Source organism: Gymnoscopelus microlampas (assembly GCF_963454915.1).
Source record: "Gymnoscopelus microlampas genome assembly, chromosome: 6".
NCBI lineage: Eukaryota > Metazoa > Chordata > Actinopteri > Myctophiformes > Myctophidae > Gymnoscopelus > Gymnoscopelus microlampas.
This window is the reverse complement of record NC_139943.1, coordinates 6621767-6641816: the sequence shown is the minus strand read 5'-3', so window position 1 is coordinate 6641816 and position 20050 is coordinate 6621767. Positions and strand designations below refer to the sequence as shown.

The following is a 20050-nucleotide window of genomic DNA, read 5'->3' as shown; positions in this document are numbered from 1 at the left end:
GTTTGATGTTTTAAACCTTCCTGTTCTGTCCTCTACAGCGCTGCATCTATGATGTTTTAAACCTTCCTGTTCTGTCCTTTACAGCGCTGCATCTATGCCACCTGTAACTGTGAGAGGAGCGAGTCCTGCCTGTGTGCCGTGTTCTCCTCCTACGTGAGGGCTTGTGCCTCTAAAGGAGTGTTCCTGACGGGATGGAGAGACCACGTGTGTGGTAAGGATCTGATATGCTACACAGAAGTGGGACAAAAATACATAAAAGGAGAGGGCTACGAGTCGACTCATGAAGAGTTATTAGAAACACTTCCATACACGAGCAAACATTCATTTAAAACTTTTGGTTGACTTCATGAAGAGTGAAGAGCCTTTATTACATAGCCTTAAAGGTGCTATAGACCATTGGATCTCAACCTGGGCTCCAGGGATCCCCAGGGGTCCTTGAGGGGGTTCCCCAGCTAAATGATTCATACTGATGAACCAAATGGACCCTTACATCTTAATGTTCGCTTACATTTTTTTTACGATTTTACAAAAATACTAGCAAATCTACAAGCTCATAGCGCAGCACTCAGTGCCGCGCTATGAGCTTGTAGATCTGGCATTTTTGAATAGCCAAAGACATCTTAAAATGACACAGATGCGTTCCCGGGCTTAATGGATTAACCCTTACCCTTCATTGTGCATCCCAACAGACAAATACACCAGGAGCTGCGCATCTTCTCAGAGCTTCTCCTACCAGCTGCAGAGATGTGAGCTGACCTGCAGGTCTCTGGCCTCGGAGCAGCAAAGCAGCTGCACTTCCAGCTTCCTGCCAGTAGATGGCTGCTCCTGCTCAGAGGGCCACTATCTGGACGACCAGGGCGTGTGCGTCCCCATGGCCAAGTGTCCCTGCTACCACAACGACGTCCTCATCAAGCCGGGGAAATCCATCAGCATCAAAGAGGAGCACTGGTTAGTTAACGGCTGACATGCACACTGGTTGATTCATAATTTGAGGGCAGTGTAAAGGTTAGAGGTGCGAGTTTGTAAAGGTTCCCGATCCGATTACACAGACCGGCAGAAAAGATCTGCGTGGGGAAGTGAATGGTAACCGTTCACCCCATCCCCCCAACACTGCTGAAGGGCCCTTGAGCAAGGCACTGAACACCCCCCCCCCTATGCCGTCCATAAGTAAGACATTATATTGTTGGATACAACCTGCCAGGTACTTCTAACAAGGCGTTAATAAAGTGACCACCATGGATGGAGCTCTCTCTCTCTCTCTCTCTCTCTCTCTCTCTCTCTCTCTCTCTCTCTCTCTCTCTCTCTCTCTCTCTCTCTCTCTCTCTGATCTCTGTTCTGCCCTGCAGGAGTTAACGAGCATAGTCTGCTAGTTTAATTGTTTTATTGGCTTAGGTAGGCTACCTTGCAGATGGAGTACCGTTTTTATTCAGTGTTCATTATAGGATGATGTATTTGCACTGTATTAGCCATACTGGTGACAGTAGATTAATAGTGAGCCCAGCCCACCTGCTATTTACAGATATAACTGCTTCCTTAACTGTAGCCTGTGCTCGACTCAGTTCCTTATGCAGCTCTGTGGTGTCTGGTATAAAGGATTCTCTGTCTGACTGGTATTATTTCCATAGTGTAAAATAATACCAGTCAGAGTTCCATAGTTTTTGTCCCCCCCCCCTGACAAAATCTTGCCCCCCCTCCTGACAGAGGCTAGCATCGCCTATGAGCCAGATAATCCAGTCTTTCTATTCCTGTGAGCTGTCTGACATTTCTTTATTAGGAGTAACCCCTGAGATGAATCATCTCGTTTTCGAGGGGGTCCTCAAATTACAAAATACACATACATTAAGACAAATATTTTTTACAGACAAATATGATACCTGATACAGTGGCTCAGAAGTCTTTCAATTCAGATGTTTTCTTACGTTTCTGTATTATCTGTGTCTCCAGTGTGTGTACCAACGGCAAGCTGCGCTGCCATTCGTGGAGATCTCGTTCATCCAGTGAGTTTATGTTCTGTCACGTATTCATATATTATTTTACATTGCATGACTTCAGATGACATGAACTGTAACCTCTGTGTGTGTGTGTGTGTGTGTGTGTCAGCTTGCCCCGCCCCCAAGGTCTTCTTCAACTGCTCCACAGCGCTCAGTGGAGACATGGGACCACAGTGTTCTCCTAGCTGCACCAACCTGGACACTGACCACTGTGTGAGTGTAATAATAATAATACTAATTATAACGCTGGACACTGACCACTGTGTGAGTGTAATAATAATAATACTAATTATAACGCTGGACACTGACCACTGTGTGAGTGTTATAATAATAATAATAACGCTGGACACTGACCACTGTGTGAGTGTTATAATAATAATAATAACGCTGGACACTGACCACTGTGTGAGTGTTATAATAATAATAATAACGCTGGACACTGACCACTGTGTGAGTGTTATAATAATAATATTAATAATAACGCTGGACTATGTCCACTGTTTGAGTGCTGCCACAAGGTGTTGTTAGCTTGTAGATCGGCTAAGAAGTGTGGTGTAGAGGGAAAAAGAGCAAACAGAGCAAACGGCCAAGTGGTAAAAAAAAGAATACACATTAACATGAATTAATAGAGAAGATAATGTGTAAAAAAAACAAACACATTAACATGAATTAATAGAGAAGATAATGTGTAAAAAAAATAAACACATTAACATGAATTAATAGAGAAGATAATGTGTAAAAAATAAACAAAAACGTTAATTTACACAACACTGATGAGTTGCTTTCAAACTAGTCTATGAAGCTATCTATGGAATGTTATACAATGTGTAGTGGGGGTCCCTGCTTCATCGCCCTCTCAGCTAAGGGGTCCTTGGACAGAAACACAATGAAGACCCCTGGACTAACGGATCATTTGTATTGCCAGTTCTCTGCAGAGTGTGAGTCAGGCTGCCAGTGTCCCAGTGGTCTGGTAGAGGATGGCAGAGGTCACTGTGTTACACCAGAAATGTGTCCCTGTCAGCACCATGGATTCAGCTACGCCCCCGGGAAACACATCCAGTACCAGTGCAACACATGGTAATGGGACACACTAATACGTACAACACCTGGAGACTTGTTTTAATGGGACACAATAATACATGCAACACCTGGTAGGCTTGTTTTAATGGGACACAATAATACATGCAACACCTGGTAGGCTTGTTTTAATGGGACACAATAATACATGCAACACCTGGTAGCCTTGTTTTAATGGGACGCAATAATACATGCAACACCTGGTAGGCTTGTTTTAATGGGACACAATAATACATGCAACACCTGGTAGGCTTGTTTTAATGCGACACAATAATACACACACAACACCTGGTAGGCTGCTTCTGATGGGACATGTGAGCTTGTAGATCTGCTATATCCAACCTTTTAATTACACAAATCTTGTAAATCTGGTCTCTCTCTGGCACAAAATGTTTTCAGATATTTTTCATTAATTTGGGCAGTCCTTGACATGAAAACGTTTGGGAACCTTTATGATAATACATCCTAATTAATCAAAGCATATAGCTTGCTGCTTTGCAGAAATGAGAATTAAAAAATAGAGACTATTTTAAAGATATTTTAAAATATTTTCTTTATGAACGGAAATGACAAACGAGACACCTTCCTGTTCTCAACTTCCTGTTCTCAACTTCCTGTTCTCAACTTCCTGTTCTCAACTTCCTGTTCTAAGCTTTGGGATGTGTAGTTCCAGACTCTATAGCTTTCACATGATTGTGAAATAGTTGCCTGTCTACGTGAGACTAGATGAAGTTTAATTGAGGCTACGCTTCCTTCAGAGTGTGTGTGTGTGTGTGTGTGTGTGTGTGTGTGTGTGTGTGTGTGTGTGTGTGTGTGTGTGTGTGTGTGTGTGTGTGTGTGTGTGTGTGTGTGTGTGTGTGTGTGTGTGTGTGACTGTCTCCTAAATCAGGTTAAATATGCTTGATTCACTGTTGTCCTCCTTGCAGCACCTGCAGAGGCAGAGGGAAGTGGGAATGTACGCAGAACAAATGTCCAGGAACCTGCACTATCTATGGAACCGGACATCACAGCACCTTTGACCAGCAAACATACGACTTCCAGGGCAAATGTAGCTATGTGGCTGTCCAGGTAAATAATGCAACACATTTTAACGTCAATTGTTAACGTGCAGAGGTACCAAAAATAACAATGTACTTGTAAATAATTAATCCACTTTCAATGCAACTCTCTTGACTATCATACATTTAACCCATTTAGACCAGAGGCCGATTATAAAAAAGCCTTCTAAATCCTGACTTAAGTTTTCTGAAAAACTTCAAAAATTACAAAACATGTATGTTGCTATATACTGTACTGTACATAGCAACAGGAACCCCAAATGGGGTTCGCGTCCTGAAAGGTATAGTTACAAAAAGGGGTTAAAGACGGAAGCTAATCTTAATTATAAATATACACTAAATGAAAAGGTTTGATTGCAAAGCTACAATCCGGGATTAAAAAAAATGAAAAAATGTAATAAAATTGTTGAACCAATCTGTATGGAAGCTTGTCGGGTAGAACAATATTGGTTGACTAGCGTCAATAAAGTTATTTGAAGCAGAGGACACTAGCCATACATAGAACCTATGGATTGTGGCTTTAATGTAAATCATCCAGGTTCTGGTAAATTCATGAGAAATGCAAGCATAACTTGCTCCTGGTAATCAAATGATAACCATGATTTATATATGTTTGACTGTATTTGTATTTGATCATATCAGGAACAAGCAGCATACACATAATTGTATATACATACACTGGCTTCCAACATTTATACGTACACAAAATGAACACTGTACATGTCTAACAATGTGTTTCATGGAACAAAAGAACAAATGTGGCAACAGGACGTCCCAGGACAGCTTCCGGGTCATCACAGAGAACATGCCGTGTGGGACCACAGGGACCACCTGCTCCAAATCAGTCCGCATCCAGCTGGGGGTAAAACCGCTCATATGCAGCATGACTTATTACTTTTATTCACTTTCATGTTTTTATGATGCAACCTTGTATGTCCAAAACCGTTACTTCTGCAGAAATGTAAAAAAATAATAATAATAATTCAACCCATTTGGCATTTAGACCGGGAAAGAATCTGTGTTATTTTTAGATTGACACATTTTTAAATTTAGGCTATTCAAAAATAGCAGATATACAAGCTCATAGCGAGCTTGTAGATCTGCTATTGAAATCTGATTCAATAGATCTGCTATTTTTGGGAAAAAAATCGTGAAAATGTGTGCAAATCTTTGAATAATAAAATCTTTCAAAGATTTGATAAAATATATACATACATACAAAGAGTTGCACACATTTTCAAGATTTTTCAAAAATAGCAGATATACAAGCTCATAGCGCGGCACTCGGTGCCGCGCTATGAGCTTGTAGATCTGCTATTTTTGAATAGCCAAAGAAATCAAAAAATGACACACAGATGCGTCTTAATGGGTTAAAATAAATAGACCTACAGTAATGCTTGTTGTGTTTGTTCTCCAGAGAACAGAGGTGAAGCTGTCTAAGGGGACCTATGAGGAGCTGGACCTGGGCCATGGCCATGGGGCTCACATCAAACACAACGTGAGGACGGTAGGGCTGTACCTGGTGGTAGACACGGCCATCGGCCTCTCAGTGATGTGGGATCGCAAGACCACCGTCCGCATCATTCTGCAGCCCAAGCACAGCGTAAGTTACTGCTTAACTTAACCCATTGGAACCCGCAAAGCATCTGTGTCATTTTAGCTATAAATAGCAACATAAGTTTTTCCTATAGGATTTAGAACAGTGGTTTAGAACAGTGGTTCTCAAAAATAGCAGATGTACAAGCTCACAGAGCGTCACTTCATGCCACGCTGCGAGCTTGTATATCTGCTATTTTTGAATATTTTTAAAAAATCTTGAAATTGTTTTTTTTTATGATTTTGAAGATTTTAACACAAATCGTCTATTCTGGGGTCCCGGGCATAAAACATTTTCAGATGGGGGTCCGCGGCCATTATATAGTAGAACTAAGACTAGTTATTTTATGCTTGGTTGTGTGTGGGTGTCATGCTCGGAAAATAGCCGATCGCGCTGCAACATGAGCTTGTAGATCTGCTATTTTAAGTATAACGTAAATCAGGCATTATGACATAATTAACTATGAATAATATTCATATATTTTATAAAGGGGAAGGTGTGTGGGCTGTGTGGAGACTTCGATGAGGACGGGCAGAACGACTTCACCACTCAGGGTCAGATGGTGGTCAGCAGCGCCCTGGAGTTTGCCAACAGCTGGAAGGCGTCCAGTTCCTGTCCAGATGCTGACATCGTCACCGACGCCTGTTCCGTCAAGCCCACCCGTCACAACTGGGCTAAAATACAATGCAGCATCATCAAAGGAGAGACCTTCAAAGATTGTCACAATAAGGTAACAATATTTGATTAAACTACTTTAACCCTGGTGTCCCTATTTTGGGCAGATCATTTTTTTCCTCCAAAAGAAGAGAATTTCTTTAACAAATTGTCTGTACTTTTATTTTGCTGTTACTTCATATTACATTTCATGTTTACATATTATTCTAATTGCTTTGATTTTCTTGTTTTCTTTTTATATACACAGTGTTACAAACTAAATTCAAATACAGTAAATAAAAACATGAACACACACATTTTAAAAATCTTAAAAAACCTCTAGTTCTACAAGCACTGCAGATCGGCATTGTTTTTGCTATTTGTCGTACTACGAAGTATATAGGTCTTAACTCATTGAAACCAGGAAGGCATCTGTGTCATTTTTGATTTTAGCGTTGGCTATTCAAAGAGAACCATTATACTGCCCTGCCAAGGTAAAGAGCAGTAACTACGTTTTTGGACACGCCGACTTTATTTGTGTATCCCAAAGGTCAAATTAGCCTTTGTGATTTTGGGGGAAAACAATTACCTCAAGAACAGATGCAAAATTAGTGCAATATCACTTATATGCCGATATCTCATTTGGCTGACCAGTTGAATCACTTTTAAACCCATTTTTCAGTGATTTTTTTTTTCGTAGTTACTGCACTTTACCTTGGCAGGGAACCATAGCAACATACGTTTTTCAGAAAAAGGTTAGGATTTAAAAGACATTTGTAGAATCGGCCTCAGGTCTTAATGGGTTAAGTGGTTAAAGTGGTATTTTACGGTAGTAAAAAGTATTTTGATAGTAAGTGCCATATTTAATGCTGTCCAGGTGAATCCCATCCCGTTCTATGAGAGCTGTGTGAGGGACTCGTGTGCGTGTGATAGCGGAGGGGACTGTGAGTGCTTCTGTACGGCTGTGTCAGCCTACGCTCAGGCCTGCACCGAGGCTGGAACCTGTGTGGCCTGGAGAACCCCAGAGATCTGTCGTAAGTACACTGACTCTTTACTGTGTAGCATGGAGAACCCCAGAGATCTGTCTTAAAGGAGAGATCCGGACATGTTAAGTGTTATCTTTGATGTGTCGCTAATCACTCACCAACGTAGGAAGGGACGTTGAGATATTCCAGAGATTCCCCATTCGTCCAGTCTGGAGACCCACTCCGTTGGCAAAATGGGAGGCGCGTGGAAGGCTGAAATTCGCCTAATATAACCGATGCTAAGTTAGTTTTTTCTCTACTCCTGCTCATAGTGGAGTCTCATGATACTCAAACATGCACTGAATGTCGCGAACGAGCCACCGTTGGTTCAGAACAAGATGACGCTGGTTGCTTGTTTCTTATAGACGCCAGGTTCTATGGAAGAACACACACACCAACAATTTGTTGTTATGGATGTTCTTATCAAATGTCACTGTATATATTACTATATAGGACAGTGGTTTTCAACCTTTTTTATGCCAAGGATCCCTAAATTGATAAACATTTGGCTGTGGACCCCCATCTGAAAATGTTTTGTGCCAGGGACCCCCAGAAGCAAAGATTTAGAGTTAAAAAGGTTCTCTTAAAATAAACATATTCAAAGACATGCACACATTTTCGAGATTTTTCAAAAATAGCAGATCTACAAGCTCATAGCGCGGCACTCGGTGCCGCGCTATGAGCTTGTAGATCTGCTATTTTTGAATAGCCAAAGCTAAGTGGTTAAAAAGATTCTGACGCTATGTTAACTGATTTTGTTGGGGACCCCCTGGTACCCCCCACAAGGACCACTGGTGGTCCCCGAACCACTGGTTGAAAACCACTGATATAGAACTATTAACTAAAACAAATGATTAAGGCAATTATTTACTGACATGTTCAATTCATTCTTTGATTTAGTAACACAATACTATATATTTGTTTTTCTCTCTCTCTTAGCGGTGTTCTGTGACTATTACAACGGCCCAAAGGAGTGTGTCTGGCATTACCATCCCTGCCCTTGTTACAAGACATGTAGAAATCCCCTGGGGATTTGCACCAACAACTCTGTACCCACAATGGAGGGTAAGAACCTTTTGGTCCTTATTTATCCATCATATGGTTTGAACATAACACTTCAATTAAATAAGGATACTCACCGTATATAATATGTTCATGTCATTTCAATTCAGCAATGACATGACAATTGTTTTTCTTTTTTTTTATAAGAATGTGGGGATGCTATATTGCTTACAGGGGAATTTTGTTTTTTAAACATGGGCCCTATTTTGAAATATTTTTTTTGTCTCGCGTCCATTCTCAGGGGCCCCCCAAATACAGGCTTTTATTCTCATATCTGTCTGAAAACATTTTTTTTGTGGTTAAAACAAACAAGTTCAGCTGTAACCCAGCTGTGTTTTTCTAGGCTGCTACCCAGTGTCCAGAAGATAATCCCTTATTCAATGTGTTTTTTCTAGAAGATAAGCCCCTTATTCAATGTGTTTTTCCAGAAGATAAGCCCTTATTCAATGTGTTTTTCTAGAAGATAAGTCCTTATTCAATGTGTTTTTCTAGAAGATAAGCCCTTATTCAATGTGTTTTTCCAGAAGATAAGCCCTTATTCAATGTGTTTTTCCAGAAGATAAGCCCTTATTCAATGTGTTTTTCTAGAAGATAAGTCCTTATTCAATTTGTTTTTCTAGAAGATAAGCCCTTATTCAATGTGTTTTTCCAGAAGATAAGCCCTTATTCAATGTGTTTTTCCAGAAGATAAGCCCTTATTCAATGTGTTTTTCCAGAAGATAAGCCCTTATTCAATGTGTTTTTCTAGAAGATAAGCCCTTATTCAGTGTGTTTTTCTAAAAGATAAGCCCTTATTCAATGTGTTTTTCTAGAAGATAAGCCCTTATTCAATGTGTTTTTCCAGAAGATAAGCCCTTATTCAATGTGTTTTTCTAGAAGATAAGCCCTTATTCAATGTGTTTTTCCAGAAGATAAGCCCTTATTCAATGTGTTTTTCTAGAAGATAAGCACTTATTTAATGTGTTTTTCTAGAAGATAAGCCCTTATTCAATGTGTTTTTCTAGAAGATAAGCCCTTATTCAATGTGTTTTTCCAGAAGATAAGCCCTTATTCAATGTGTTTTTCCAGAAGATAAGCCCTTATTCCATGTGTTTTTCTAGGCTGTTACCCAGAGTGTCCAGAAGATAAGCCCTTATTCGACGAGGAGAAGCTGATGTGTGTGGATACGTGTGAAGGATGTTTCTACAACGGCGTTCAGTATGACGACTATGAGGTCATCTACAATGTGACCGATAACCTGGGGATGTGTTACTATGCAATCTGCATCAACACTACCGTGATCTTTACTAACGAGTCCTGTGGCACAACTCCACCAACACCACCACCAACAACAACACCATCAACAACTCCATCAACACCACCACCCACCACTACAACTACACCAACCACCACTACCACCACTACCACCCAGTCCACAACTACACCACCAACAACACCATCAACAACTCCACCAACACCACCTCCCACCACTACAACTACCACCCAGTCTACAACAACACCATCAACAACACCACCAACAACACCACCAACAACACCACCAACAACACCACCAACAACACCATCAACAACTCCACCAACACCACCTCCCACCACTACAACTACCACCCAGTCTACAACAACACCATCAACAACACCACCAACAACACCACCAACAACACCACCAACAACACCATCAACAACTCCATCAACACCACCACCAACAACACCATCAACAACTCCACCAACACCACCACCCACCACTACAACTACACCAACCACCACTACCACCACCACCCAGTCCACAACTACACCATCATCAACAACAACAACTCCACCAACACCACCACCAACAACAACAACACCATCAACAACTCCATCAACACCACCACCCATCACTACAACTCCACCTACACCAACCACCACTACCACCACCACCACCCAGTCCACAACTACACCATCAACAACTCCACCACCAACACCACCTCCCACCACTACAACTACCACCCAGTCTACAACAACACCATCAACAACACCATCAACAACACCATCAACAACAACACCATCAACAACACCATCAACAACTCCACCAACACCACCACCCACCACTACAACTACCACTCAGTCTACAACTACACCATCAACAACACCATCAACAACTCAACCAACACCACCACCTACCACTACAACTACCACCCAGTCTACAACTACACCATCAACAACACCATCAACAACTCCACCAACACCACCACCCACCACTACAACTACCACTCAGTCTTCAACAACAACAACACCATCAACAACAACAACACCATCAACAACACGATCAACAACTCCACCAACCACCACGACAACCGAGTCTACAACCACACCAACTACCATAGGTAGTACTACACCCACATCTACACCAACCACCACGACAACTGAGTCTACAACCACACCAACTACCATAGGTAGTACTACAACAACAACACCAACTACTACAACAACAACAACAACAACAACAACAACAGGGAGCACAGCAACTACAGAAGTAACCCAGGTAACTACTCCTTGTATCCCAACCTGTGAGTGGACAGAGTGGTTTGACGTGGATAACCCCATGGATAGAGTGGATGGAAGTGACTATGAAACCTACGAGAACATCAAAGAGAACGGAAAGACAATCTGTGAAAAGCCCAACGATATAGAATGTAAAGCGTCAGACTATCCTGACATGGACCTGGAGGACTATGTGGCTGAAAGTGGTCAGAAGGTTCATTGTAACATCAGCTACGGTTTAATGTGTCGGAAAGAAGAGCAGAAGCAACGTCCGCTAAAGTGTTACAACTACAAGATCAGAGTGGAATGTTGTGTCGAATGTTTCAATGCTACGACTACACCACCAACTACAACAACCACTACACCACCAACTACAACAACAGCTGGTACAACCACTGCACCACCAACTACAACAACAGCTGGTACAACCACTACACCACCAACTACAACAACAGCTGGTACAACCACTACACCACCAACTACAACAACAGCTGGTACAACCACTGCACCACCAACTACAACAACAGCTGGTACAACCACTACACCACCAACTACAACAACAGCTGGTACAACCACTACACCACCAACTACAACAACAGCTGGTACAACCACTACACCACCAACTACAACAACAGCTGGTACAACCACTACACCACCAACTACAACAACAGCTGGTACAACCACTGCACCACCAACTACAACAACAGCTGGTACAACCACTACACCCAAATCTACACCAACCACCACGACGACCGAGTCTACAACCACACCAACTACGATGCCAACTAGCACGACAACCGAGTCTACAACCACACCAACTACCATAGGTAGTACTACACCCAAATCTACACCAACCACCACCACGACGACCGAGTCTACAACCACACCAACTACCATAGGTAGTACTACACCCAAATCTACACCAACCACCACGACAACCGAGTCTACAACTACACCAATTACAATGCCAACTAGCACGACAACCGAGTCTACAACCACACCAACAGGCAGTACTACGCCCAAGTCTACGACTGCACCAACTACCATAGGCAGTACCACACCCGAATCGACAACTTCACCAACAACAACTACAACAACAACAGGCAGTACTACACCTGCTACGACTACACCAACTACAACAGGCAGTACTACACCTGGATCTACAACTACACCAACTACAACAGGCAGTACAACACCCAAGTCTTCAACCACACCAACTACCATAGGTAGTTCTACACCCGCATCTACAACTACAACTACACCAACAACAACTACAACGACAACAGGCAGTACTACACCCAAGTCTACAACTACACCAACCACCATAGGCAGTACTACACCTGAATCTACAACTACAACTACACCAACAACTACAACTCCAACTACAACGACAACAGGCAGTACAACACCCAAGTCTACAACTACACCAACTACGCCTCACTCCACTTCAACCACATCTGGTCCAACCAGCCCAACTCCAGGAACATCTGGAACTACACCCTGCGTGTGCATCGTTGACGGTGTTCATTACCCACCTGGTAAGAATGGAGCACAGTCCTGTCATAGCATGAATTAAAGGAGTAGTTCACCCAAACAAAATGACTTATGTTCTGTCAATGACACCCCATGACGACTTGAATTCATAGAGATTTTTTATTTATTTTTGTCGCATTCCTGAGCCAATCATTTTATTACCGGTCTAATTATTGGCGCAGGAATGCGACAAAAACAAATGAATGAATTCAAGGGTTCATGGGGTGTGTATTTGATAGTAAATTACGTTTAAATGTAATGCATTTACTTAAAAGTAAGCAGATTTTTCTTGATGCATAGCTTTGTGTTAAAGATGGTATTTCTAGTCTGTAAAAAAAAAAACTATGTGTGTTTGCAATGAGTGTTCACTGAGGTTTGTTTGTCTGGCATTTAATATTAATATTGTATTGTATTTACAAAAAAAACAAGAAGTATCTGAGACTGTAGTGTGTTTACAAAACTATCTAAAAGTAACTAAAATCAAAGACAAAATGTTTTTAGTTTTAGTCTTTTTCAAAAATCTTCAAAGATACAGTGGCAAGCATTGCTGATCTAAACAAGCTCTGTTATTGTATGTTGATGACTATGATTAGATTAAGTCATTTTTGTGTCACTACAACGTTTAGATATTAGTGGAATTCTTAATTTGAATTCTATTATATTATAATCTCTTATGCATCAGGCCTTGTGTTTTTTTTTGTTATGCATCATCAACTCCACTCAAACTCAACTTGTATGTTTTTTTTTATACGTTATAACTTCTACAGTCTCAGAGGGTTTTACAGGACCCCTAAAATTAATAAAAACGAAACAAATGACACCCCAGACGTTTCACCCACAAAGCAAGGAAGAACCCTTGATCATTTACAAATACTTTTCTCTCTGGCTTTTAGGAACGACAATATATGAGAACAAAGACCTTGGAATGGGAGTGTGTCTGACACTGATATGCTCCGGCATTTGTGAGTTATGGAACGCAACGGTCGACTGCAGCACCACAACCCCACCACAACATACAACAGGAGCACAGGTTGAGGTTACCACAACCACACCAACTACAACTACATCGACAACAGGTAGTACAACGCCCAAGTCTACAACTACACCAACTACAACAGGCAGTACTACACCTGGATCTACGACTACACCAACTACCATAGGTAGTACTACACCCAAATCTACACCAACCACCACGACAACCGAGTCTACAACCACACCAACTACCATAGGTAGTACTACACCCAAGTCTACAACAACAACACCAACTACTACAACAACAACAACAACAGGGAGCACAGCAACTACATCTCCAACCCAGGTAACTACTCCTTGTATCCCAACCTGTGAGTGGACAGAGTGGTTTGACGTGGATAACCCCATGGATAGAGTGGATGGAAGTGACTATGAAACCTACGAGAACATCAAAGAGAACGGAAAGACAATCTGTGAAAAGCCCAACGATATAGAATGTAAAGCGTCAGACTATCCTGACATGGACCTGGAGGACTTTGTGGCTGAAAGTCGTCAGAAGGTTCATTGTAACATCAGCTACGGTTTAATGTGTCGGAAAGAAGAGCAGAAGGAACGTCCGTTCAAGTGTTACAACTACAAGATCAGAGTGGAATGTTGTGTCGAGTGTTTCAATGCTACGACTACACCACCAACTACAACAACAGCTGGTACAACCACTGCACCACCAAGTACAACAACAGCTGGTACAACCACTACACCACCAAGTACAACAACAGCTGGTACAACAACTACACCCAAATCTACACCAACCACCACAACGACCGAGTCTACAACCACACCAACTACGATGCCAACTAGCACGACAACCGAGTCTACAACTACACCAACAACGATGCCAACTAGCACGACAACCGAGTCTACAACCACACCAACTACCATAGGTAGTACTACACCCAAATCTACACCAACCACCACCACGACGACCGAGTCTACAACCACACCAACTACCATAGGTAGTACTACACCCAAATCTACACCAACCACCACGACAACCGAGTCTACAACTACACCAATTACAATGCCAACTAGCACGACAACCGAGTCTACAACCACACCAACAGGCAGTACTACGCCCAAGTCTACGACTGCACCAACTACCATAGGCAGTACCACACCCGAATCGACAACTTCACCAACAACAACTACAACAACAACAGGCAGTACTACACCTGCTACGACTACACCAACTACAACAGGCAGTACTACACCTGGATCTACAACTACACCAACTACAACAGGCAGTACAACACCCAAGTCTTCAACTACACCAACTACCATAGGTAGTTCTACACCCGAATCTACAACTACAACTACACCAACAACAACTACAACGACAACAGGCAGTACTACACCCAAGTCTACAACTACACCAACCACCATAGGTAGTTCAACAACCAAGTCTACAACTACACCAACTACAACACCAACTGCATCGACAACAGGTAGTACAACGCCCAAGTCTACAACTACACCAACCACCATAGGCAGTACTACACCCGAATCTACAACTACAACTACACCAACAACTACAACTACAACGACAACAGGCAGTACAACACCCAAGTCTACAACTACACCAACCACCATAGGCAGTACTACACCCGAATCTACAACTACACCAACAACAACAACTACAACAACAACAGGCAGTACAACACCCAAGTCTACAACTACACCAACTACGCCTCACTCCACGACGACACCTTCAACCACATCTGGTCCAACCAGCCCAACTCCAGGAACATCTGGAACTACACCCTGCGTGTGCATCGTTGACGGTGTTCATTACCCACCTGGTAAGAATGGAGCACAGTCCTGTCATAGCATGAATTAAAGGAGTAGTTCACCCAAACAAAATGACTTATGTTCTGTCAATGACACCCCATGATGACTTGAATTCATGGAGATTTTTTATTTTTTTATTTTTTTCGCATTCCTGAGCCAATCATTTGATGACCGGTCTAATTATTGGCGCAGGAATGCGACAAAAACAAATTAATGAATTCAAGGGTTCATGGGGTGTGTATTTGATAGTAAATTACGTTTAAATTTAATGCATTTACCTAAAAGTAAGCAGATTTTTCTTGATGCATAGCTTTGTGTTAAAGATGGTATTTCTAGTCTGTAAAAAAAAAACTATGTGTGTTTGCAATGAGTCTTTCACTGAGGTTTGTTTGTCTGGCATTTAATATTAATATTGTATTGTATTTACAAAAAAAACAAGAAGTATCTGAGACTGTAGTGTGTTTACAAAACTATCTAAAAGTAACTAAAATCAAAGAGAAAATGTTTTTAGTTTTAGTCTTTTTCAAAAATCTTCAAAGACACAGTGGTAAGAATAGCTGATCTAAACAAGCTCTGTTATTGTATGTTGATGACTATGATTACGTCATTTTTGTGTCACTACAACGTTTAGATATTAGTGGAATTCCTAATTTGAATTCTATCTCTTATGCATCAGGCCTTGTGTTTTTTTTTGTTATGCATCATCAACTCCACTCAAACTCAACTTGTATGTTTTGTCTCAGAGGGTTTTACAGGACCCCCAAAATTAACAAACGAAACAAATGACACCCCAGACGTTTCACTCACAAAGCAAGGAAGAACCCTTGATCATTTACAAATACTTTTCTCTCTGGCTTTTAGGAACAACAATATATGAGAACAAAGACCTTGGAATGGGAGTGTGTCTGACACTCACATGCTCCGGCATTTGTGAGTTATGGAACGTAACGGTCGACTGCAGCACCACAACCCCACCACAACATACAACAGGAGCACAGGTTGAGGTTACCACAACCACACCAACTACAACTACATCGACAACAGGTAGTACAACGCACAAGTCTACAACTACACCAACTACAACAGGCAGTACTACACCTGGATCTACGACTACACCAACTACCATAGGTAGTACTACACCCAAATCTACACCAACCACCACGACAACCGAGTCTACAACCACACCAACTACCATAGGTAGAACTACACCCAAATCTACACCAACCACCACGACGACGACCGAGTCTACAACTACACCAACTACCATAGGTAGTACTACACCCAAATCTACACCAACGACCAAGTCTACAACCACACCAACTACGATGCCAACTAGCACGACAACCGAGTCTACAACCACACCAACAGGTAGTACTACGCCCAAGTCTACGACTACACCAACTACCATAGGCAGTACCACACCCGAATCTACAACTTCACCAACAACAACTACAACAACAACAACAGGCAGTACTACACCTGGATCTACGACTACACCAACTACAACAGGCAGTACTACACCTGGATCTACGACTACACCAACTACAACAGGCAGTACTACACCTGGATCTACGACTACACCAACTACAACAGGCAGTACTACACCTGGATCTACGACTACACCAACTACAACAGGCAGTACTACACCTGGATCTACGACTACACCAACTACAACAGGCAGTACTACACCTGGATCTACGACTACACCAACTACCATAGGCAGTACAACACCCAAGTCTTCAACTACACCAACTACCATAGGTAGTTCTACACCCGAGTCTACAACTACAACTACACCAACAACATCGACAACAGGCAGTACTACACCCAAGTCTACAACTACACCAACCACCATAGGTAGTTCAACATCCAAGTCTACAACTACACCAACTACAACACCAACTACATCGACAACAGGTAGTACAACGCCCAAGTCTACAACTACACCAACTACCATAGGTAGTTCTACACCCGAATCTACAACTACAACTACAACGACAACAGGCAGTACAACACCCAAGTCTACAACTACACCAACCACCATAGGCAGTACTACACCTGAATCTACAACTACAACTACACCAACAACTACAACTACAACGACAACAGGCAGTACAACACCCAAGTCTACAACTACACCAACTACGCCTCACTCCACGATGACACCTTCAACCACATCTGGTCCAACCAGCCCAACTCCAGGAACATCTGGAACTACACCCTGCGTGTGCATCGTTGACGGTGTTCTTTACCCACCTGGTAAGAATGGAGCACAGTCCTGTCATAGCATGAATTAAAGGAGTAGTTCACCCAAAATAAATTATTTTAATCTTAATTATTGGCCCAGGAATGCGACAAATATAAATTCAAGGGTTCATGGGGTGTGTACTCATCAATGGCACCACTCTCTTCACACAGGGTGTGATTTTTTCTTGATGCATAGCTTTGTGTTAAAGATGGTATTTCTACTGAGGTTTGTTTGTCTGGCATTTAATATTAATATTGTATTGTATTTACAAAAAAAAAACAAGAACTATCTGAGACTGTAGTGTGTTTACAAAACTATCTAAAAGTAACTAAAATCAAAGTGAAAATGTTTTTAGTTTTAGTCTTTTTCAAAAATCTTCAAAGATACAGTGGCAAGCAGAGGCGGCGGGTAATGAAGGCTAGGATAGGCTAAGCCTTCCCAAATGTTATGCTGGGAAATTCTGGGAATTAATAATAAATCAGTAAAATCAGGCAAAAATATGAATTAAAAAACCTAACCCTAATCTAACCCTAACCCTAACCCTAACCCTATAACTGAAATAAAGTAACCAAAAACCCAACAGAAACTAACAGAATCCAACCAGAAACTTTTTTTTCGCACGCGCGGTTTCTGGTTGGATTCTGTTAGTTTCTGTTGTTTTTTTTCTGTTAGTTTCTGTTGGGTTAGTTTCTGTTGGGTAATTTGATTGTAAATTACGTTTACATTTAATACATTGACTTGAAACTGAGACACTGAGGTTTGTTTGTCTGGCATTTAATGAGACTGAGACTGTAGTGTGTTTACAAACCTATCTAAAAGTAACTAAAATCAAAGAGAAAATGTTTTTAGTTTTAGTCTTTTTCAAAAATCTTCAAAGATACAGTGGCAAGAATAGCTGATGTAAACAAGCTCTGTTATTGTATGCTGATGACTATGATTAAGTCACTTATTGTGTCACGTAGTGACACAATAAATAGTTTAGATATTAGTGGAATTCTTAATTTGAATTCTATTATATTATAATCTCTTATGCATCAGGCCTTGTGTTATGCATCATCAACTCCACTCAAACTCAACTCGTATGTTTTAATACGTTATAACTTCTACAGTCTCAGAGGGTTTTACAGGACCCCCAAAATTAACAAACGAAACAAATGACACCCCAGACGTTTCACCCACAAAGCAAGGAAGAACTCTTAATCATTTACAAATACTTTTCTCTTTGGCTTTTAGGAACGACAATATATGAGAACAAAGACCTTGGAATGGGAGTGTGTCTGACAATCATATGCTCCGGCATTTGTGAGTTATGGAACGCAACGGTCGACTGCAGCACCACAACCCCACCACAACATACAACAGAAGCAGTGGCTGGTGTTACCACAACCACGACAAGACCACCAATACCTTCTACTTCTCCTGGTGTTACACCCGACTGTCCTGAATGGGATAAGATGGTAAATACAATACAACACCTTCAAACCAGTGGTTTACAAACATATTGTGCCCACACACCAAAATATCAAGACCCACCGGTCTTTGTCATGACAAATTGCCGAATCAAGATATTCACCTATAATGACATGCCCAAATAGGGAAGCCAGGTAGAAAGTGGCCGATTTTTGTATTTATTAAATAAATAAATAATATATATATATATATATATACATATATATATATATATATTTTTTTTTTTTTTTTTTTTTTAGGGTATAGCATTTGCCACTGTATACGCGCGCACAAGGTAAAGATGCAGTAAATACAAGTATATTGTATAGTTGTATATATTGCAGTAATAATGTGTGGTTGTCACAAAATGTCAAAGCACACTAGATGTTTAGAGAAAGTGTGCTTTAAAGACGGGGTGCCGTGATTTTCAGTGATTTTTTTCCCCCTCTAAAACATAATCATCAGGTATTATGGTTATACTAGGAGGAAGATTTTGTTAAAAAAAAGTGTACAGAAATTGTTAAAATTATGTTTTTATGTGGACACGCCTCCAGTTCATTAAGTATACCTGATTCTCACCTTAGCACCTCCTCCACCACCTTAGCACCACCCACCTGTCCTAGTCCCTCGTCCTCCCCCTCATGCCCACACCTGTTGTGTTATGATAATGAGGGGGAGGGTACAATTTTACTGTCACTAAAGGGCTGTTTTTCTAAAGGCCCCTGATATGTTTGAACGCCGTTGACTTTCCTCTGTTTCTTTGCCAGACAAACGAGACGTTCTTGCTGTGTAACTGCACCATGGCCAGATGCATCGAGAACAACACCATCGAGATCATTCCATACGAGTGTCCGCCACTCGAGGAGATCACCTGTACCAACGGGAAGAAGCCCATTCTTGTATGGGATGAAAACTACTGCTGTCAGCACTATGTCTGCGACTGTGAGTTAATCCCAGACAACACATACAGTACCATACATAGCCTGCTGTCAACACTATGTCTGCGACTGTGAGTTGATTCT

At 41.5% G+C, this 20050-nt stretch overlaps 1 protein-coding gene across 1 annotated transcript in view; it reads left to right on the top strand.

Moving 5' to 3' along the window:
- LOC311046843 (mucin-5B-like) overlaps positions 1-20050 on the top strand; it is a gene marked incomplete at its 5' end in the record, with an annotated part of 45642 nt that overhangs the window by 11796 nt on the left and 13796 nt on the right. The window contains 19 exons of the mRNA XM_084059418.1: positions 85-211; positions 690-948; positions 1945-1997; positions 2101-2204; positions 2917-3068; positions 3995-4136; positions 4878-4988; positions 5544-5729; positions 6214-6453; positions 7255-7411; positions 8342-8467; positions 9565-9949; positions 10607-12519; positions 13408-14499; positions 14589-14826; positions 15031-15310; positions 16704-17092; positions 17441-17558; positions 19796-19970. Coding sequence (XP_083915544.1) covers positions 85-211; positions 690-948; positions 1945-1997; positions 2101-2204; positions 2917-3068; positions 3995-4136; positions 4878-4988; positions 5544-5729; positions 6214-6453; positions 7255-7411; positions 8342-8467; positions 9565-9949; positions 10607-12519; positions 13408-14499; positions 14589-14826; positions 15031-15310; positions 16704-17092; positions 17441-17558; positions 19796-19970 — 6247 coding nt within the window. The remainder of the gene's footprint in view (positions 1-84; positions 212-689; positions 949-1944; positions 1998-2100; positions 2205-2916; positions 3069-3994; positions 4137-4877; positions 4989-5543; positions 5730-6213; positions 6454-7254; positions 7412-8341; positions 8468-9564; positions 9950-10606; positions 12520-13407; positions 14500-14588; positions 14827-15030; positions 15311-16703; positions 17093-17440; positions 17559-19795; positions 19971-20050) is intronic.